A 22,670-nucleotide genomic window follows, 5' to 3' on the forward strand; every position below is an offset into this window, starting at 1 on the left:
GCTATTTACAATCTATATTAATGACTTAGATGAAGGGACCGAGTTTTTTTATTCGTTCATGGGATGTGGGCATCGCTGGGAAGGCCAGCATTTATTGCCCATCCCTAATTGCCCTTGAGAAGGTGGAGGCGAGCCGCCTTCTTGAATCGCTGCAGTCCGTGCGGTGAAGGTTCTCCCACAGTGCTGTTAGGTAGGGAGTTCCAGGATTTTGACCCAGCGACGATGAAGGAACGGCGATATATTTCCAAGTCAGGATGGTGCGTGACTTGGAGGGGAACGTGCAGGTGGTGTTGTTCCAATGTGCCTGCTGCCCTTGTCCTTCTAGGTGGTAGAGGTCGCGGGTTTGGGAGGTGCTGTCGAAGAAGCCTTGGCGAGTTGCTGAAATGCATCCTGCAGATGGTACACACTGCAGCCACAGTGCGCCGGTGGTGAAGGGAGTGAATGTTTAGGGTGGTGGATGGGGTACCATTCAAGTGGGCTGCTTTGTCCTGGATCGTGTCGAGCTTCTTGAGTGTTGTTGGAGCTGCACTCATCCAGGCAAGTGGAGAGTATTCCATTACACTCCTGACTCGTGCCTTGTAGATGGTGGAAAGGCTTTGGGGAGTCAGGAGGTGAGTCACTCACTGCAGAATACCCAGCCTCTGACCTGCTCTTGTAGCCACTGTATTTATGTGGCTGGTCCAGTTAAGTTTCTGGTCAATGGTGACCCACAGGATGTTGATGGTGGGGATTCGGCGATGGTAATGCCGTTGAATGTCAACGGTGGTTCGACTCTCTCTTGTTGGAGATGGTCATTGCCTGGCACTTGTCTGGTGCGAATGTTACTTGCCACTTATCAGCCCAAGCCTGGATGTTGTCCAGGTCTTGCTGCATGCGGGCACGGACTGCTTCATTATCTGAGGGGTTGCGAATGGAACTGAATACTGTGCAATCATCAGTGAACATCCTCATTTCTGACCTTATGATGGAGGGAAGGTCATTGATGAAGCAGCTGAAGTTGGTTGGGCCAAGGACACTGCCCTGAGGAACTCATGCAGCAATGTCCTGGGGCTGTGATAATTGGCCTCCAACAACCACTACCATCTTCCTTTGTGCTAGATATGACTCTAATGTATCCAAGTTTGCTCATGATACAAAGCTAGGTGGGAAAATAAGCTGTGAGGGGGACACAAAGGGGCAAAAAGCAAAATTGATAAGGCCCATTTTCGGGCATAGGTAGCGTGATCTGCTATTACCCCGCGCCTGATGACCCCTACACAGGCAGGACGTGAATTTTGAGCTGCCTGCTACTTACCATGATATCTCTTAGAGGTGCAGGTGCACCTTTTAAATACGAGATGCACTGTCCACTCGGAAGAGGGAAAGATGGCCGGAAGGATGACAGGACTGGCGCGAGAGAGGGCCTCATGCTTCTCGGATGATGCACTGGATGCCCTGTTGGAGGAAGTGGATGAAAGGAGGGCTAACATGTACCCGCAGGGTGGCAGGAGACCCTCCAGACTGCAGCTCCGCAGGCATTGGCAGGCTGTGGCTCAGGAAGCAAACACCAGGAGCGTGGCACCACGCACTTGGGTGCAGTGCCGAAAGAAGTTCAATGATTTGACATGAGTGGTCAAGGTGAGTGAATGCAAGTGTCAAGTGGCACATCCAACCAACTGCACCACTGCTCCACGCATCACACTGTCCGTCACCCACCCACCAACAAACACTGCCCATCCATATGCAATCCTGCACTTGGCATGCTGCATCTCACCTGCACATGGTACCACACTTGCAGGCTACACAACCACCATTCACAGGTCACAAACACTGGCAGCTATTCGACCATGACAGGCACTTTACCCACACACCTTGCAGGATACTCACTGACACTCTGTCCTCTGTCTTGCAGGAGAAGGTGGCGCATAACCGAGTGAACCGGGTTCACTCGGTTAATCCCGGGGATGAGGGGGTGAACATATGAGGAGAGGTTGAGTAGATTGGGACTCTACTCATTGGAGTTCAGAAGACTGAGAGGCGATCTTATTGAAACATATAAGATTGTGAAGGGGCTTGATCGGGTTGATGCAGTAAGGATGTTCCCAAAGATGGGTGAAACTAGAACTAGGGGGCATAATCTTAGAATAAGGGGCTGCTCTTTCAAAACTGAGATGAGGAGAAACTTCTTCACTCAGAGGGTGGTAGGTCTGTGGAATTTACTGCTCCAGGAAGCTGTGGAAGCTACATCATTAGATAAATTTAAAACAGAAATAGACAGTTTTCTGGAAGTAAAGGGAATTAGGGGTTATGGGGAGCGGGCAGGAAATTGGACATGAAGCTGAGCTCAGATCGGTCAATGCCCTGTGGGTGGCGGAGAGGGCCCAGGGGCTGTGTGGCCGGGTCCTGCTCCTACTTCTTGTGTTCTTTAGATTTGTGGTTGGGATCAGATCAGCCATGATCTTATTGAATGGCGGAGAAGGCCCGAGGGGCCGATTTCTCCTATTTCTTATGTTCTTATAACAGCCGGCAGCAGGAGAGACCTAATGGAGGACGATACGCTTACATGTCCTCACCCCCCTGGTGGAGACTGTGCTTCAGATCATTGGGTGGGCCGTCGGTGCAGTCGTGACAACATGCCGCGCTGGAGGTCCCGATGAAGGGGGTCTCTGCATATCTAATGCGCCTTCTCATTTCCAACATCTCCCTCCTCCCATAATCTTTTCTGATTTACATGCTGCTAATGCTGTCGGCACGCACGTCTTACTTGCTCCTCTCCCCGCTTCACAACTCAACCTGTTCCCCTTGTCATTGCAGATACCCAAGAACATGTGGTGGCACCATCCAAGGAGGAGGAGGAGGAGGACACTGAAGCCACACTGTCACTCAATCTGACACTCGCATCTACCAGCTCAGAGACTGACAGTGCTCATCCTTTAGAGGCTAGGTTAGAGGAGGGATCTGCACGTGGTGAGACACCGGGCACAAGGGCGCAGGAGCCGGGGCGGGGGGAACGGATACCACAGGTGCCAGCTTACCGGAGGGCGAGGTCACTCACTAGTTCTGCTGCAGAGGAGTCAGATGAGGACTTCAATGGGCCAGGCTACAGAAGACGGCTGATGTGCGTACACCACCAAATGCTTGGGGCACTGGAAAGCCTGCCAGAAAGCCTGCGCACAATGAGAAGGGGCATGGAGGAGTCTAGCTCCAGGAGGGTGGCAGTGGAGCCATGGCAGTCGGACCTGCTGTCATCTCTCAGGACGACAGCATTCCTGCTCCCACCCCTGCTACTCTGTCAGTGCCCTTGTTATGCCTATCAGCCAGTCAGGCCAGACTGCTGCAGCCCAGGCTGAGATGGTGCAATCTGAAGCCGGGCCCTCCCGGCCCAGAGCTGCTTGAGATCATCCTCCAAGGCCATCTGCATGCTCCTCCATTGAAGGCCAGCAGCCTCTCACCACCCATACTCCCGCCACTGGGGATGCACCTCATAGGAGCACTAGGATAGGTAAAGGCACACGAACAACAGGCACTAAGGCAATGTACAAGGGGGAATAGTTCTGTTTCCATAATTTTATTTCTGCATTGATAAACGTGACTTTGAATTTGCATTTGGTGGTGGTTTTTATTTGTGCAATGAGCTGAGGGGGAAACTAATGTGCAATCAGATGGAGGGTGATTTGATGGTCTTGTGGGAGTGGAAAGGTGGGGAGTGTAGGACTGTTGGTGAGTTTGGGGAGGAGTTGGCATTATTGATAGCGGGCACAGATCAGGCGAGCACGCAGAGCCCTTGCATGACAAGGCGTTGCACCCTTGCGCCTTCCTCCACTTCCTCCTCCGGCTCCTCCCCCTCCTCAGCCTCTTCCTCCTCATTCTCCTCAGCCTCTTCCTCATTCTCCACCTCTGGCTCAGGGTCTTCTCTGATCATTGGTGGCAAAGGCTGGTCCCTCGTGATGGCGAGGTTGTGCAGCATGCAGCATACCACCACAAATTTGCCCACCCGCTCAATGGAGTACTGGAGGACTCCTCCAGACCGGTCCGGGCAGCGGAAGCATTGTTTGAGGAGGCCTATGGTGTGCTTCACAACATTGCGTGTGGCAGCATGGCTCTCATTATAGGCCTGCTCTGCACATGTGCGTGGGTTCCTGACCGGAGTCATGTGCCATGGCGTGAGGGGATAGCCCTTGTTGTCCAGTAGCCAACCTTTGACTTGCGAGGCGGGTGAAAGATAGCTGGTACATTGGACTGCAGCATGACAAAGGTGTTGTGACTGCTCCTAGGATAGCGGGCATCGACCTCTATGAAACAATGCATGTGGTTGAACACCAGCTGCATGTTGAGGGGGTGGAAGCCCTTTCGGTTGACGAAGATGGCCGAATTAATATGCGGGGCACGCAGGGCAACGTGTGTGCAGTCAATGGCACCCTGCACCATGGGGAAGCCAGCAATGCGAGCGAACCCCCGTTGTCGCTCATTCTGCTTGCCTCTGTCGAGAGGCCTGAAATGATCCTAAGCCATAGAAATTCAGCACCACGGTTACCTTTACAGGCAATGCTGTCTTTGTCCTGCTCTGAGGCTGCAGTTGTGGCCGCACCAGTTGACAGATCATGTCACGGCTTCCTTGCTGAGGCTCAGGCGTTGGATGCAATCCTCCTCGGTCATGATGAGGTAAGAGAATTGGTTCCTGCAAGAACCTCATTGGATATGGCCTCCTGCTCGGTGCCCTGTGCCTCCTCGTCCTCCCTCTCCTCGCAGTTTGACCTACTGTGCATGGCCTCTCTGCATGCTCCCAGTCGTGCTCAGTGCCCAGCGGGAGCCCTAGCAGATGACGCATGGTTGCCAGGAATGTTGTTCAACCATGGTTGTAACTTTCCGGTAAGGCAGTACCTTCCAAACCACTCTCAAATGTACTCTAGCAACTCTCAGCAAGTATAGGGAGCTTCAAAAAACACTTGCTATTCCATCAGCAGCCAGAAGCAATAATCCAGCAACTAACCTGTAAATCCTGCATGGTTCTTTAAATAGCAGTGGTGGGGGTCCTCTAGGCACTCGAAGACACGTTCGGGTGTGCGTGGTTAAGACTGTGCATTGAGTTGAGTGTTAAGGTCCAAAATGGTGTCTATCACTTTAAATCAGCGTTGCGCACTGATTGTATGCATTTTCTCCCTACTTTACATGCTGCCAGCATTCGGTATTTGCTCATGCGCTAATACTTATACCAAGATGGCGTCCGGCGCACTTCACGCAGGAAACGTACATGCGCAGCCAAGACGCCATCTTGGATCTCTGGGAAGCCGCGTAGTGCTGAAATAACGGGCACCAGACACCCCAATTTAGCGGCCAGAGAGTCTGCAAAGGGATATAGACAGGTTAAGTGAGTGGGCAAGAAGGTGGCAGATGGAGTACAATATGGGGAAATGTGAGGTTATTCACTTTGGTAGGAAGAATAGAAAAGCAGGATATTTTTTAAATTGTGAGAAAGTATTAAATGCTGGTGTTCACAGAGATTTGGGTGTCCTCATACAAGAGACACAAAATGTTAGCATGCAGGTACAGCAAGCAATTAGGAAGGCAAATGGTATGCTGGCCTTTATTCCAAGGGGGTTGGAGTACTAAAGTAAGGAAGTCTTACTACAATTGTATAGGGCTTTGGTGAGACCTTACTTGGAGTACTGTTACAGTTTTGGTCTCCTTATCTAAGGAAGGATAGACTTGGCTTAGAGGCGATGCAACGAAGGTTCACTCCATTGATTCCTGGGATGAGAGGGTTGTCCTATGAGAGGGATGTCCTATGATTGTGTAGAATGGGCCTGTACTGTCTGGAGTTTGGAAGAATGAAAGGTGATCTCATTGAAACATACAAGATTCTGAGGGGGCTTGACAGGGTAGATGCTGAGAGATTGTTTCCCCTGGCTGGAGAGTCAAGAACTAGGGGGCATAGTCTCAGGCTAAAGGGTCGGCCATTTAAGACTGAGATGAGGAGGAATTTCTTCACTCAGAGGGTTGTGAATCTTTGGAATTTTCTACCCCAGAGGGCTGTGAATGCTGAGTTGTTGAATATGTTCAAGGCTGAGATAGATTGATTATGGACTCTAGGGGAATCAAGGGATATGGGGATTGGGCAGGAAAATGGAGTTGAGGTCGAAGATCAGCCAGGATCTTATTGAATGGCAGAGCAGGCTCAAGGAGCTGTATGGCCCACTCCTGCTCCTATTTCTTATGTTCTTATATCACAATTCAAACACTACATCCAACAGCTTCTCAGACTCTGTACAGTCATCTCCGGTGTACCTCAGAGTTCGGACCTTGATTCCCTCTTCTTCACCATCTATGTGCTACCCTTGCAACATTATCAGGCAGTATGGGCTCAGCTTCCATATGTATGGTGACAACACTTAGCCCTATCACTCAACCTGCTCCTTCGATCTAAAGGCTGTTGTCTGTGTTCTGGGGCCGATTTTCAACTTTAGTGCAATTCAAAAGGGCGGGGGTTAGAGCAATCACACTGCCTGACCAAGGGTGCTCGCAAGATCCTCGAATAATTTTCATGGTTGGGCCTCATTTGAATCTGTTTGGGAGGGGGTGGGAAAGCAGCAAATCTGCAACTCCTCCACAGAGCCAAGCCTGGAGTTAAACCCTAAAGAGAGGAGGCAATCGCGGGGAGGGGGTGGGGGGGGGCACTGAGTTGCTTGCAATGAGAGGGAAGATTTTTGTGGTGCCAAGAGGAACATTCACACTCCTCCTAGCCCCACAAAAATCAGCGGCACAAGAGGCTTTTACCCGCTGTTGCAGTAGTCTACAGCAGTCCCTTGTAGGACCACTGGTTAGGCCACTATGTCTGTACCAACTGAATTTTCACCTGAAAACTGTGTTGTGGTCCAACAAGTGGGGTAGAATCCTGATTTAAATGATCCAGCCTGATCCGGGTGGGAGCACTGGCCGCACATTTCGAGACCCACTTGAAAATTAAGTCATGCAGGCCTTGGTGGCCAGTGGGGTGTAGGATTTAGGATTTAAAAATTAAAAATTGGCTACCGTTCCATTTTTCAGTATGAATGGGGCAGTAGGTAGATGAAAATCAGCCCCTTAAAGTCTGTTTGGCATTTCCTTCAGCTGAATGTTGGCAAACCAAAGCCTGTCTTTTTCACTCCAGCCAGCACCTATGTGCATCTGACCATGGTCCTATCCATCTCCCTGTCATTGAAATTCTAATCCATGCTTTCATTGCATAGAGGCTCAACTTCTTGACTGTCTTATAGCCAGTTTCCCTGCTTCAATCCATCACAATTTTCAAATCATTCAAAACACTGGACCCTGAATCCTCACCCCACAAAATCTCCCAATACCTCTGAACTCACCCAGCTCCACTGGCTGCCTGTGCTCTGAGTTGAATTCACAATCCTGATCTTTGCTTTTAAATTGCCCCGCCCATGTGTTGTGATCTCCTCCTGTCTTATGTCCCAGCATGCTCTTTAAATCTCAGCACGCATCTTTTGCTCTTCTAACATTGGCTATTCTCCTTGTCCCCTGCTGCACCATTTGGGGCTGCCCAATCAGCCACTGCATGCCTGCTCTGTGGAACTCCTTGCCCACTTCTCTTCACTTTGCCACCTTTTTCCCTGTTTTTGAAAACGTCCTCAAAACTCTTCTCTTCGACTGTATTGATCCCCAAAACCTTCTCCATATATCCATTTTCCCTCCTGCTCAGTGTCCACTGTTTTATTTTCTTTTGTCCTGCTAGTGTTAAATTCCAAGAGACACCTTTTTGCATGTGAGAAGCGCTATAGAATTGCAGTCATTGTGATAAAACTAATCAGTAACCATGGCTTGAAACTGCACAGTCTGATACTTACATACTAACACACTTGTCTGAAAATCCTCTATTTTAACAGAAGCACAGGTTAACACCTCCGCTAAAATAGCAGAGGGAGGAATTTCGGACAAAGGTATTAAGTGTTTTCATGCAAGTACGCTGTGTAATTTCAAGGTCCTTGAACAATAAGCGCTGTTTTAGGGTGTAAGTGCCCACAAAGGGAAATCAGTTAACAAGGCTAATTTTTCAACTAATATATTCCCACTGAGCTATTCATTAAGGCTATCAGTTCATCCAAGAATGGGACACAGCCAAGAGGTAGTACTTGAAACTCAAAAATGAATTCCTCTTTGATAGGGTTAAAGATTTCAGATATGCAGAAAGTAAACAGTGTTTAGACCAACAACAGTATTGCATTCAAATGTAATTAAAAAGAGATGTATTCTAAAAGCTGTCAAGTGTTAACAGAACTGATAAGAATTCCATGCTAAGCTTCATCCTGACACAACTGTTTTCACCAGGAAATGTGCTTTGCTTTGTGTCAATGCAGTTTCTGGTGATACTTCTTGGTACAGTTACACAAAAAGCACTATTACATTGAGAGAGTTCTAATCGCAGGTACATGGGCCTCCCATGTTGATTGCACACTCTGCTCCACATTTTCATCGGGACTGCAATCTGCTGACAGTTTCCACTTACCTTTTAATGGTAATATTTGTTTGAAGAGCAGTGATAATATAAATAGGGGAGAATGACACACAAGAGGATGAAATACTCAATCTGATTAAAAGACTGATGTGCCACAGTGATTTCAGAGCTAAATACACATGTTTATTATCCCCAGTCTGGTTTGTATGGCTCAGTCTGATGTAATTTACTGTAGGTAGCAACTGGAATAACTAATGCCCCAATTGTACTGTACTTTTAGCATTTGTGTGATATGATTTTCATGCTGCACCAATCCCAAAACGTGCAGAGCCAAAAATCCACAGTTATAGTAGGTGTTTGGTGTTGTGACGTGAGGTCAGGAGTGGAAGTCACCAGCTGGCATATCCTAGCACTTACACTGGGATGTCACCTCTGCAGATTTCTGTAGCTGTTTTATATCATTTTAAGAAGTTTGGTGCCAATTTTGATACTACCTGGAAATGCAAATCTTGCATGGACAGTGGTTCACTCTAGCTGCAGTGCAAATGTAACCAGGATTGTCACCCGACCAGTCTTTCAACTCTGGCTCTTCTCCACAATTTTACTTAATTCTTCTGTTTCTATTATTTATCTTTCTTCCTTATTTCATTATTTCCTTCTGCTTTCATTGTGCAGTTATAGCATGTGTTGTGATGTGAAGATACAATGCCCAGCTCCTTGTAGGCTGTAATATGCATGTATAGAAACCCAGAGTCCATGGACTACAACTCCATCCCTACTGTAAACAAACAGTTTGGTATACCAGCTGCAATAGTATAACTGATTCATCAACCAACCCGTTTAGACAACTGGTTGGATAGGAACATAAACCTCAACTGAACGCAACCATGTCCTTTTATTTGCCCTGTAGAGCTGAGGTATTTGATAAATGGGGTAAATTTTAATACCCAAGAACGGGTGGGTTGGGGGTGGTGGGAGGTTAAAATAACAGATTTTTGGAGCGGGACTGCATCCCGGCTCCAACTTGCCCACTTCTGGGTTTAACCCAGGCAGGTTTGTATGCGCGTGGACAGCAGACACCAGGAAGTCTTGCCCCCACTTAAAGCCGGTGGGCAGTTACTTAAAAGGGCAATGTACCTCATTGAGATACTTGAGATACTCAATATTTTGTATATTGGACCATTAAAATGAATTTAACCGTACCTGTTCGGGTTCCCAACCGCTTCCGAATCACATCAGGTGAAAGCAGGCAGGAAGGGCCGGATCCATGAGGTGAGGGCCTTTATTGCACTTCCTGTGGGCCTGGAGGAGCAGGAGTGCTTCATCCAGGCCCAACAAGCTCACCTGGCTGACAGGACCCCCGCGATCAGCTGCCCCCCCCACCCAGCCCAACAGTGGTCTCCTGCCCCATGGTGGACCCCCACCTTGCTCCGATCTTCTTCCCAGCACCCCAATCTTCTTTCTTGGCCCCCCCGATCTTCTTCCCCGGCCTCCCGATCTTCTTCCCGGCCCCCCTATCTTCTTCCAGGGCCCCCCATCTCATCTCCCCCCACCTCCCCGATCTTCTCCCCAGCGCATGATCCCTCCTTCCGATCCCTGTCTGTGGCCTGCTGCAGCAGGCCTTCTTGCCCGACAGCCAGCCAGACTATCAATCAGGCTGGCTGCTGGGCGTGAAACCCGGAAGTACAATTGATGGGCCTCATTAAGGTGCCAATCGCAGATCGTGACCCGCCCACTTTCCTTACAGGTTTCACACCCGAAAATCTTCCCCCCCGCTCCCTTCCCGACTTGAAGTTAAAATTTACTCCATAGAAACAAAGGGGGGAATTTTAACCCCCAAGAATGGGTGGGTTGGTGTCGGGTAGGAAGTAAAAATTGCAGAAATTTGAAGCGCGACTGCAACCCTGCTCCAACGCGCCCACTGCGTTTTAACGGTGGTGGGTCGTGGGGGACGGGTGACCAACCCGCTTCCAGGAGGCAGGTCGGTCAGGGAAATCTTTTAAGGAGGCTGCGTGCCTCCATTTTACCTAAATTTTTATTTTTAACTCATGGAGGCCAGGTTTTCCAGGCCATGGGAATCCCGTCAGCTAAAAGGAGGCGAGACGGGCCGGATCCATGAGCTAAGTACATTTACATCACTGCTTGTGGGCAAGGAGGAACAGGAGTGCTTCCCCCGACTTCCCAAAGCTAACCTCTTTACACATCCCGCGAGGTCCGACTCCCTCCGGCCCCCCCGCGATCTCTGACTGCTCATCCCCCCCCCACGATGTCTGGATTGCCTCCCCACGATGTCCGACTTCCCTCCCCATGATGTCTGACCTCCCCCCCATGATGTCTGACATCCTCCCCACAAAGTCCGACTTCCACCCATGTCTGACTTCCCTGAGCCCCACGAATTCCGTCTCTCCCCCCATGATGTCTGACTTCCCCATCCCCCCATCAACCCCACCCGCATCCAAACCCTGAAGACCCTGATCTCTCCCTGACCTCCCCCACTGAAACCGCAAAGACCCCAATCGCTCCCCCGCTGCTTTTCCACCCGACAGGCAGCCAGCCTGTCTATCAGGCTGGCTGTTGGGTGTAAAACAGTTGAAAAAATTTAGAAGACATTTTACCGTCAAAATCGTCATGACGTGGGGGAAACCCTTATATCTGGTTTCCCATCTGAAAACCCCCACTCCGAGAAAATATTGGGGCCAATATATTTTTGAGCCTCAAACATGATTTTCAAGTTCCCCAGCTTTTGTCTACATATATCACATTAGTCATTGGCTGGGAAATTCCTACTTTGCTGGAAGTGCGGCAGAAACACTGTTTATGCATGTAAATAGGGTTTGCACCATACGTCTGGCAATGCAAGAGCAGTTCAGAAGGATTTCCCAGCCATTGTTACCAATTGTAAAAGTTTCATTATAAAGTGAGTTACAAAATAAGAAATTCATTGGTGTGTTCAAAGAATGTCAATGCATACGATGGAAATAACGCTGTTAACCAATTTATATTTATATATGTGCCGTGTAATTCTTCTTGCTAGTTAGCAGGGTTCCTGCTGGTGGCCATTTCTGCAAATCAATATATACAAGTGAGTACTGTGATGAAACTTCGAGAGATGAGAAAATGCATTTAGTACAAGGATTTTTCAATGCCTTTAGGCATTTTTCTTGGGTTTCCAGTATCATTTTTAGTATTATAGTAGAAAAAATAGATGCACATTAGTCATTTATAATGGTTTCCTTTTGCATGGTAAAGTTTGCTGGTAGCATCAGAAAGAGTAGCACCATTAGTAACATTTTAACTTTAGAACTGCATCGTCATATGATAAGCACCAAAGTAGAACATTGCTTGTTTCAGCAGATTACTGACGAACACAAATAATATACAACTGTTTAATTTGGGTTAACTTAGGCTTTACCTCAGATATTGCACCACTAAACAACCACCTCAGTATTCTTGGGATTGTTGTAACTGAAAGGTTTGCACGCTTGTTGAAGTCTGAACTTACCAAGAGCAGAGCACGCATTAAGTTGTCTTGCAACAGCTCCATCAGCCAGATCAAGAAGAAATCCAAAAAGGAGAAGCCAGCATGCATAGTAGTGGTGCCTATGGAATAACAATTGAAGTTCTTAAATAAAATGCTGCTGTTATTTAATGGCTTTATGATTAATATCATTGTTAACAGGAAAACTTTCATGTTTAGGGTTCAAAGAATTTTCTGTGGGTTTTAAACCATTTTGATGTTCATTTTATTTTTTGCACTAAAATTTTATTACTAACCTGACACTGAACTTGACTCCCCTCTCATTGTCACTAGCAATAATGACTCATGGTTATTGATCTCTTCTTTCCGCTCTTTAAGAAACAGCTGTGTTGTAACACAATTTAAAAAATTTAACCTAAAGCCAGGTATTTAAACCAGTACTTTGTTTTGCAGGTCCTGAAGAATGAGAAGACCCACTAAACTCAACACTAAATCCAAGACTATGACCAATTTATTCATTGTAAAACAGCTAAGGGAATAATGGCATTGTCCAATGTACTACGGAACCATATGGACCTTAGTTCTTAGGTTCGATTCCCAATCTGTCACAAGTTAGCTGATGTTAGTCAGGGCAGCAGTTGGATCCTAGAATTGCTCTTAGTGCCCCTGGACTGAGATGGATGAAGAAAATTGTTATCCAGTGACAAATTCCACTACATCTCTTCCACACATCTAATATCAATCCCTGTTCTTTGCTATTTAGAGCCTCTACACAATGTAATATGAAATAACACAGCAGGCACAAACATGCAGATTGTTAATCCTTCTGTAAGATTAACATATTGAAAATTAAATTACTGTGATACTATGAGGACTGTTACAGTTCTGTGTGGGTATAGCAAGCAAAGCTCTCCAACTGACAAGGCTAAGAGGCTGTAACAACCTTCAACAAGCTTGACAATAACCCAATAAATGCAAAATCATGAGCAATAGCTCACCCTAACAGCTTGAATTCTTTAACTTGGCACTAATGATGAAACTTTTCTGTTTAACAAGTTGTGCTGAAATTATCTTGTGTGGCTTAATTTTAATACTACTTACCACTACTGCCAGATCAAACTCTCCTCTAAGTAAGTTTAACATAGTGATTACAGTTCATTGCCAAAATAATAAATTAAAACAACTTAAGGAATGAACTCAATTAAAATTGTTAAAATTATCCATGGTTTTTCTACATTATATTTGATGTGCATTTAATACTTCCCATTCTATAAAAAAAATGGCTTAATCAATAACCTTCCACATTTTTCTCCTACATTTGCTATTTATACCATTATTGCAATTTTATTGGCTATGATGCAAAAAACTATAATTATAATACAGCAAAATATCTTGAACAATTGTAAGTCTGAAAATTTGTCTAATGACATTCTAAACCATTGCAATAATTTCACTGGCAAAAAGCAAGCAAGCAAAAACTTCTAAACACAAAACTAATACAATGACCCAATAAATAAAGGTGTAGAAAATTTGTCAGAAAATGCCACAAGGCTTCTTCCTCATTTTAACTTCAAGTAGAAGTAGTAACCGTGTCTCTGACATGGAGAAAAAAGGATCTGCATGATGTCTGGGAAAGCACATGTTCCATTGAATATTTACATTTTTACACAATATAACTAAAAAGGTTAATACATAGATTAATTCCTGAATGCATATTTACGACTGTAGTGCAAAAAAAGATTCAAATAACATTTTGGTTAGATCTTTATGAGGATCCAGCACTGCTGCAACTGTCAAGGAGCTATGACTGACAGCATCCTGAAACTACACAGGGAAAAGTGGTGATTTGTGAACAAATATAGTTACAATAATGACACTGCCCCAATCCACTTTACCCACTGTGCCCAACCAGCTGGCATCGTGCGATTTACGAACATAATGGCTGATAATGTGACCCTGGTGCTGTTGGATCAGGAGCGCTGCTCTTTAGTGCGTTGAGTATGCGTGTAGTGCTATGAGTTGAACTTGCATATTAATGTGAGGTAAGTTCATTTAAATTAGTAATCAGTGCTCCCAGTGCACAAAACAAAGAAGGCTCATTATCTGGCATCAGTAGCTCTTCAGGGCTGGCTGCTTTCAAACTGTACTGATACTGAAGGGCAGAAATGGTTGCAGCAAGACGAGGACAAGAAGTGGTATTCTTCCAGGATACAATCCTGCTGCAGACAAAGGCGGTCCTTTTTGGAGCACAGAGGCACAAGAAAAGGGGGAAAAGTTGCACAAGAGCAGCTTGGATAGATGTAAGAGAAAGAGTCAGTGCGGGGAGCTGCTGAGGAAGAAATTTACTAGCCTCAGAAAGGCTGCCAAAGTAAGTGTGCTCACTATTTGCTTAACTTTACAATGTTACCTGACAATGCATCTTAAAAGCATTTTGTGTTTGTTGGTTGAGCATCACAGAGGGACAGTGCGCAGCACTCTGACAATTGTTCATCTACTTTCCAAAAGCACAGGCACGCCTATGCTTTAAGCATGGCACTCTGTTGCTGTCATATCAAAGTGTTTTTCCTGAGGCCCATGAAGCAAAATAAAGTACGCAGTGAATACAAGGTATCTGCATGCTGTATGTTTAGAGACTGACAAGAGGTGGCTGTGGTGCTTTTCTGCCACTGGTTGAGACAGGTTTTCTTTTTCTCCATCTGTTCCATGGCAATTGCCCTTCACAGGGTGAAATTGTGCAAGGTGCGTTAGGTTGTGATAATCTTGGCTACCCATGAAGCAAAATAAAGTATGCAGTGAATACAAGGTATCTGCATGCTGTATGTTTAGAGACTGACAAGAGGTGGCTGTGGTGCTGTAAAAGGTATGATCAGTAAGTTCGCTGATGATACAAAAATTGGTAGGGTGGTAAATAGCGAGGAGGATAGCCTCAGTCTGCAGGACGATATAGATGGGTTGGTCAGATGGGCGGAACAGTGGCAAATGGAATTTAACCCGGAAAAGTGCGAGGTGATGCACTTTGGAGGGACTAACAAGGCAAGGGAATACACAATGAATGGGAGGACCCTAGGCAAGACAGAGGGATCTTGGTGTGCAAGTTCACAGATCCCTGAAGGCGGCGGAACAGGTAGATAAGGTGGTAAAGAAGGCATATGGGATACTTGCCTTTATTAGCCGAGGCATAGAATATAAGAGCAAGGAGGTTATGATGGAGCTGTATAAAACACTGGTTAGGCCACAGCTGGAGTACTGTGTGCAGTTCTGGTCGCCACACTACAGGAAGGATGTGATCGCTTTGGAGAGGGTGCAGAGGAGATTCACCAGGATGTTACCAGGGCTGGAGCGCTTCAGCTATGAAGAGAGACTGGGAAGATTGGGTTTGTTTTCCTTGGAGCAGAGGAGGCTGAGGGGGGACATGATTGAGGTGTACAAAATTATGAGGGGCACAGATAGGATGGATACTAAGGAGCTTTTTCCCTTCGTTGAGGGTTCTATAACAAGGGGACATAGATTCAAGGTGAAAGGCGGGAGGTTTAGAGGGGATTTGAGAAAGAACTTTTTCACCCAGAGGGTGGTTGGAGTCTGGAACTCACTGCCTGAAAGGGTTGTGGAGGCAGGAACCCTCACAACATTCAAGAAGCATTTGGATGAGCACTTGAAATGCCATAGCATACAAGGCTACGGACCAAATGCTGGAATATGGGATTAGAGTAGACAGGGCTTGATGGCCGGCGTGGACACGATGGGCCGAAGGGCCTCTATCCGTGCTGTATAACTCTATGACTAGGGCAGCCTGTTGTGCGTATCTCCTCTGATCATGCTCTGCCACCTCCAGAATCAGCTGATAGAGATGGATAGCTAACTGATTATCATTAGGTAGAGTTCAATTACTATTTCCTCAGCTAAAACCCACAGATAGCAGATGGGGTGCAGCTTCAGATAGGTGTAAATAGTTGCAATCCAAGAACACCACGATAAAAAAAATCCATTGGCCAAAATGCAGCAACTTAATGCAACTACCAAGCAAATTCCACTTTAAGGAACAGGATATGGCTGAACATGGCAGTGCATATGGCACTGAATATGGCAGCCAGAATATGGCTGAATAGGCAGTGCATGCAGCCCTATTTTAAATGGGCGCTGAGCTTGAATAGAGCTGTTCAGGTGTTGTGACTGCATTATAGCGCCATAACTTCATTTGGATTACATGTTTTTTGAGGCCTTAATGAGGCCAGCATATGCGGTGTGTGCTAGTCCTCAGCGTCATAGGTGGTTGTCCACTTTGTTATACCACGCTGTGCAATAGAGTCACAGCAGGCCTCAGGCTTCAATGGCAGAAACCGTAGGTCACCTGCACCTAAACACTCTAGGCGCTGATAATCATGTTATTGGCCCCATAAAATGACTAGCCTTGGTTATGTGTCTGAACAGCTAATGGAATCCAGTTTGCATAGCAGCAACATTTTCAGTTATTTCAAAGTGACAAGTCTTTGGGTGGGAGAAAAGGGGTTGATAAAACTCCTATCCCTGTGACTAACATGTCCTTTCATGTTGTGTAGGTGATACTGACCACCGCAGTGTTGGTCCCATAGTATAACTAGCCTTGACCTTTCATAAGGTGGTCTTGTGGAAGATCTTATGACTGAGATGATGTCTACCATTAATCTTATGACTGAGATGAGTCTATAATTAAGGATAGGGTGACTGAACACCTCGAGAATTTTCAGTTAATCAGAGAGAGCCAGCATGGATTTGTGGAAGGTAGGTCGTGCCTGACAAACCTGATTGAATTTTTTGAAGAGGTGACTAAAGTAGTGGACAGGGGAATGTCAATGGATGTTATTTATATGGACTTCCAGAAGACATTTGATAAGGTCCCACATAAGAGACTGTTAGCTAAGATAGAAGCCCGTGGAATCGAGGGAAAAGTACGGACTTGGTTAGGAAGTTGGCTGAGCGAAAGGCGACAGAGAGTAGGGATAATGGGTAGGTACTCACATTGGCAGGATTTGACTAGTGGAGTCCCGCAGGGATCTGTCTTGGGGCCTCAATTATTCACAATATTTATTAACGACTTAGATGAAGGCATAGAAAGTCTCATATCTAAGTTTGCCGATGACACAAAGATTGGTGGCATTGTAAGCAGTGTAGATGAAAACATAAAATTACAAAGGGATATTGATAGATTAGGTGAATGGGCAAAACTGTGGCAAATGGAATTCAATGTAGACCAATGTGAGGTCATCCACTTTGGATCAAAAAAGGATAGAACAGGGTACTTTCTAAATGGTAAAAAGTTAAAAACAGTGGATGTCCAAAGGGACTTAGGGGTTCAGGTACATAGATCATTGAAGTGTCATGAACAGGTGCAGAAAGTAATCAATAAGGCTAATGGAATGCTGGCCTTTATATCTAGAGGACTGGAGTACAAGGGGGCAGAAGTTATGGTTAGACTGCACCTGGAGTACTGTGAGTAGTTCTGGGCACCGCACCTTCGGAAGGACATATTGGCCTTGGAGGGAGTGCAGCGTAGGTTTACTAGAATGATACCTGGACTTGGAGGGTTAAGTTACGAGGAGAAATTACACAAGTTGGGGTTGTATTCTCTGGAGTTTCGAAGGTTAAGGGGTGATCTGATCGAAGTTTATAAGATATTAAGGGGAACAGATAGGGTGGATAGAGAGAAACTATTTCCGCTGGTTGGGGATTTTAGGAGTAGGGGGCACAGTCTAAAAATTAGAGCCAGACCTTTCAGGAGCGAGATTAGAAAACATTTCTACACACAAAGGGTGGTAGAAGTTTGGAACTCTCTTCCGCAAACGGCAATTGATACTAGCTCAATTGCTAAATTTAAATGTGAGATAGATAGCTTTTTGGCAATCAAAGGTATTAAGGGATATGGGCCAAAGGCGGGTATATGGAGTTAGATCACAGATCAGCCATGATCTTATCAAATGGCGGAGCAGGCACGAGGGGCTGAATGGCCTACTCCTGCTCCTATGTTCCTATGTACCAGCTTCTCTTTTCTTTATTAGCTGCATTATTCCCATTAGAGATCCATGCTTGTGGTGTCCTCTTCCATGGATATTTTTGTGCTCGCCTTCATTTCATTTAAGATAGCAGACGATGCTTTCTTCAATGGAACCAGCAATTCTTCAGGATTTGGATGAATTGTATATGTAGATATGAAGGCAAATATACTAATGGATGACTTTGGACTCCAGGTTGTTTCAGTTTTTAAAAAATACTATTGTACAAACAAATTAAACTACACTTTTTTAACTATTCACTTACATGTTTTATTCATCCAATCATAATGATGTTTTATGGACACTATTGGACTAGAAATAATAGTTTGAAACTGTTACCCACTTAGTGTGACATGGGCAAGCATTCGATAAGGTGACACATAAAAGGTTGTTACACAAGGTAAGGGCTCATGGGGCTGTGGGTAATATATTAGCATGGATAGAGGATTGGTTAAAGAACAGAAAAGAGATTAGGGGTAAACGAGTCATTCTCAGGTTGACAGGATCAGTGCTTGGGCCTCAGCTTTTACAATCTATATTAATGATTTAGATGAAGGGACCAAGTGTAATGTATCCAAGTTTGCTGATGATACAAAGCTAGGTGGGAAAATAAGTTGTGAGGAGGACACAAAGAGTCTGCAAAGGGATATAGACAGGTTAAGTGAGTGGGCAAGAAGACGGCAGATGGAATATAATGTGGGGAAATGTGAAGTTATTCACTTTGGTAGGAAGAATAGAAAAACAGAATATTTTTTAAATGGTGAGAAAGTACTAAATGTTGGTGTTCAGAGAGACTTGGGTGTCCTCGTACAAGAAACACAAAAAGTACAGCAAGTACAGGTACAGCAAGCAATTAGGAAAGCAAATGGCATATTGGCCTTTATTGCAAGAGATTGGAGTACAAGAGTAAGGAAGTCTTACTACAGTTGTACAGGGCTTTGGTGAGACCTCACCTGGAGTACGTGTACAGTTTTGGTCTCCTTATCTAAGGAAAGATATACTTACCTTAGAGGTGGTGCAACGAAGGTTCACTAGATTAATTCCTGTGATGAGAGGGTTGTCCTATGAAGAGAGGTTGAGTAGAACTCTCTGGAGTTTAGAAGAATGAGAGGTGATCTCATTGAAACATATAAGATTATGAGGGGCTTGATAAGGTAGATGCTGAGAGATTGTTTCCCCTGGCCAGGGGGATATTCGCAGGATACGGCGTCAGCCATTCAAGACTGAGATGAGGAGGAATTTCTTCACTCAGAGGGTTGTGAATCTTTGGAATTCTCTACCCCAGAGGCCTGTGGATGCTGAGCCATTGAATATATTCAAGGTTGAAGTGGATAGATTTTTGGGGCTTCATTTTAGCACCCACTATCGGGTACGTTCCTGGCGGGGGGGGCTCCGAAAATCGGGGAATCCCAGAGCAGGTCCGGAGCCCTGCTCCAACCCGCCCACTTCCAGGTTCCCCACAGACGTGCGCACGCAGCCCCCGCAGGTGGAAATCCCGCAGGCAATTAAAGCCAGCGGGATGCCACTTGACAATATTTGTTTGGGTATTTCAGGTCATTAACAGACCTGATTAAGGGATTATGTGAGGAGGGGTGGGATTTTACAAACAACTGGGACTGTTTCCCATACAGGGGGAAACACTCCCAGTTGAAATGGATGTGTTGCAGCTGTCAGCCTGTGGCAGCTGCAAAGGTCCATTTGACAGGTGGGGGGGGAGACCCTCACTCATTGCAGGAGGCCACTCTGTCACTTGGGACAAAGTTTGGCCTCCACCACCCTCTTCCTGACAAGAAAATTCACCAACTTGCACACTTACCCCGGGGTCCAGAGACATGTACCTACCTTGCGGACCCCCTGAGATGTACATCTTCCGGATGGGGGCCGCCGTAGCTGCAGTCATGACCTCCTTGGAGGGCGAACAGCATCACCAGCCTTGCCGGCCACGCCGTCCACCTCTGACACGTGGAGCTCCACAACAGAGTGCTGTGACACATCCACCTGCACAGCAGGAGGGAGGGCAACCGCAGAGAGAGATGCGTCGCAGAGGGCACTACCCTCGCCACAGGGTCTACAGACCGAGGCTCAGCTTCCTGGACCTCTCTGAGCAGCAGTGCACACGGAGGCTCAGAGTCATTCAACATGTAGTCGTGGACATCTGCAGCCTCCTTCATGCCGAGCTGCTCCTGGTTGGCCCGAGCACCATCTTCTTACCTGTCGCTGTCAAAGTCACCACTGTCCTCAACAACTTCTCCTCCGCATCCTTCCAGGGTGCCAACGGGGACATCGCCGACGTCTCCACAAAAGAGCTCTGCAAATACACCTACACCCACTCTGCAGTGACACAATGGGTGTCATCAGTTGTGGGTCTTCATTGTGATCCTCAGGAAAGGGCATTATTGCACAAACCAGACAAGATTCGCAAAGACGTGGCAGTAGTGGTGCCAATATAATATGTAATGTGAGTTGGTCAGAAATTCAATATAAGTAAAAACCATGACAAACCCTCAAACACCCTTGTGCATCCCCTTCATGCTCACGACACGTTTGCCTTACGCTGCCTACTGCACATATGTGATGCATGCCCTGTGGCTGCATCACGGGTAGTGGCAGGTTGAGTGAGGCTGACTGTGAAAGAGATGCACGAGAGGGTGAGTATGAGATAGAGCCATGAGATTGTGTGAGGATTGGGTTGAGTGGTAGTGGCGGGATGAGTACTGGTGAGGTGAGTAAGTGCAGGTAAGATGAGGATGAGCTTTGAGTGGGTATGACGGGTGATGTGACAGAGTAGTGTTGGCAGTGCAGAAGGAGATGTGGGGTGGGGGCGGTGATGTGGCAGATGGAATGTAGGGGAATGAGTAAGTGTACTCACTTTGGCTGACCTACTTAGGTCATTGGAGCGCCTCCTGCACTGTATGCAGGTGGGCGATATGTTGGTGGTGCAGGTGACATCCTCTGCCACCTCGAGCCAGGCCTTCCTGGTGGCAGAGGCAGGCTGCTACCTCCCGCCCGCCGGGGGGAAGATCTCTGTCCTGCCCCTCCTCCTCACCCCATCTAATGATACCTGGAGTGAGGCATCATTAAACTGGGAGCAGCCTTCCCCCTGGGCTGCTCCATGCTGTAATTTTTGCTATTTGTTGCATCATCGGTCAGTGGAGGACTACCCCTTTAAATAGAGCTCCTCCAGCTGACAGAGCTTACTGTGCATGCGCAGCCCGCCCGACGCGCAGATCAGCAGTGGGGAACCCGGAAGACCAGGTAAGTGGATCCAATTAGGCTGCGATCACGCGGGGGCGCAGACTGATTTCACCGGGCGCGTTACCCACGCGCCCAATAACCCCCCCCGCAGCCCTGGTAACATTGAGCCCTTGGACTCTGGGGGAATCAAGGGATATGGGGATCGGGCAGAAAAGTAGAGTTGAAGTCAAAGATCAGCCATGATCTGATTGAATAGCGGAGCAGGCTCAAGAGGCCGTATGACCTACTCCTGCTCCTTTTTCTTATGTTCATATGATCTGACAGACCTGAGTTACCCTGTCAGCTGTATCCACAGCAGGCAAGAAAAATGGAGCACTGTGCATCATTGAATTTCGAATGCTAGTTAAATTTTAATGGTGAAGAGTTGATTGGGCAACCTGCTCTACGCCAACAGAAGATTAAAAATAACATTTAGAATCCCAAAGCAGTCCAAAGACTGTGTGAAGATGTTTTAAATTTTGCTTTGCATCAATTGCAATCATACACCAAGTGGTCTTGAACCACTTACATTGATTTGGTTGCCTCTATGCTACACAACTTGCATTGATATGAAGCGGGTTTAGCTTTGAATCTATGGAAAATGTGCTGCATCACCAGTCTATGGAAGGGCATTGCTTAATGTTAAAAAAATAACTTATCAATATCAAAGTTTGGTGACAGTTCTTTCTTTGTTCAGGTTTAGAAAGTATGAGTGTTCTTCATTTTGCAGCATTATTTTAGTTGTATAAATTCCCGTTCTTTATGCTAGCTTCTTTCTCAATACCCTTTTGAGTCATGGAGTTGTTTTAGCAGTCCTCTACAGCCCTCTTGTATTTGAACATTTTAATTTTGGGTATCATTTTAATCCAAGCGTCAACATCCATTTGGTGTGAGTCTTAAGATTTCTGAGCCTATTTCCTCTTTTATCCTTTCTATTTTCTTTAATTAAAAGATGCATTTGCTTGTGCCATGCTTGAGTATAAGTATTGTCTTTCTGTATTAAGGAAGTGATCTCCTTAAACTCTAGCATGATGTTGTTGACATGGAAGTAAACCTCTTGAATAGTCTCCCCTACCCATTCATCTGATATGACAAAATTTCATTTCAGTACAAAATATTGGATGTGGTTCATGGCTCCCTTCCCCCAGGAGGGAAAGAAGATAGCAATGTTGAAGCTTCAATCTGCATTTTTGCAGTGTCCTGGACATAGCTCTTCCATTTTCCATACATATTTTCATGTACAACTTCTACAATGCCTTTAATGGAGCACAGGTGTTTTGAGCAATTTACCAAACTTAGTCTGAACTATTCCAGAAATCCACAACAGGTGAAGCAAAAATGGCCTTAGAAGTCAAGGAGCATTCATACATTCTTTCAGTCTCAACTGGAGCCAAGAAGAAATCTATGTCCTCCAAACAGCATTAGCAAGAGTGATAGAAAAGTGAAACCTCGATAGCTTGTCCCCATTTCAAAGAAACATCCTCAGCTAGGGCCTAAC

At 46.2% G+C, this 22,670-nt stretch overlaps 1 protein-coding gene across 2 annotated transcripts in view; it reads right to left on the reverse strand.

Annotated features, from left to right (window-relative positions):
• Positions 1-22,670, reverse strand: part of tmem269 (transmembrane protein 269) — a 142,914-nt gene that overhangs the window by 46,556 nt on the left and 73,688 nt on the right. For both annotated transcript variants that reach the window (XM_067970124.1, XM_067970125.1), the window contains exon 4: positions 11,937-12,034. In XM_067970124.1, coding sequence (XP_067826225.1) covers positions 11,937-12,034 — 98 coding nt within the window. The remainder of the gene's footprint in view (positions 1-11,936; positions 12,035-22,670) is intronic.

Source organism: Heptranchias perlo, chromosome 32 (assembly GCF_035084215.1).
Source record: "Heptranchias perlo isolate sHepPer1 chromosome 32, sHepPer1.hap1, whole genome shotgun sequence".
NCBI lineage: Eukaryota > Metazoa > Chordata > Chondrichthyes > Hexanchiformes > Hexanchidae > Heptranchias > Heptranchias perlo.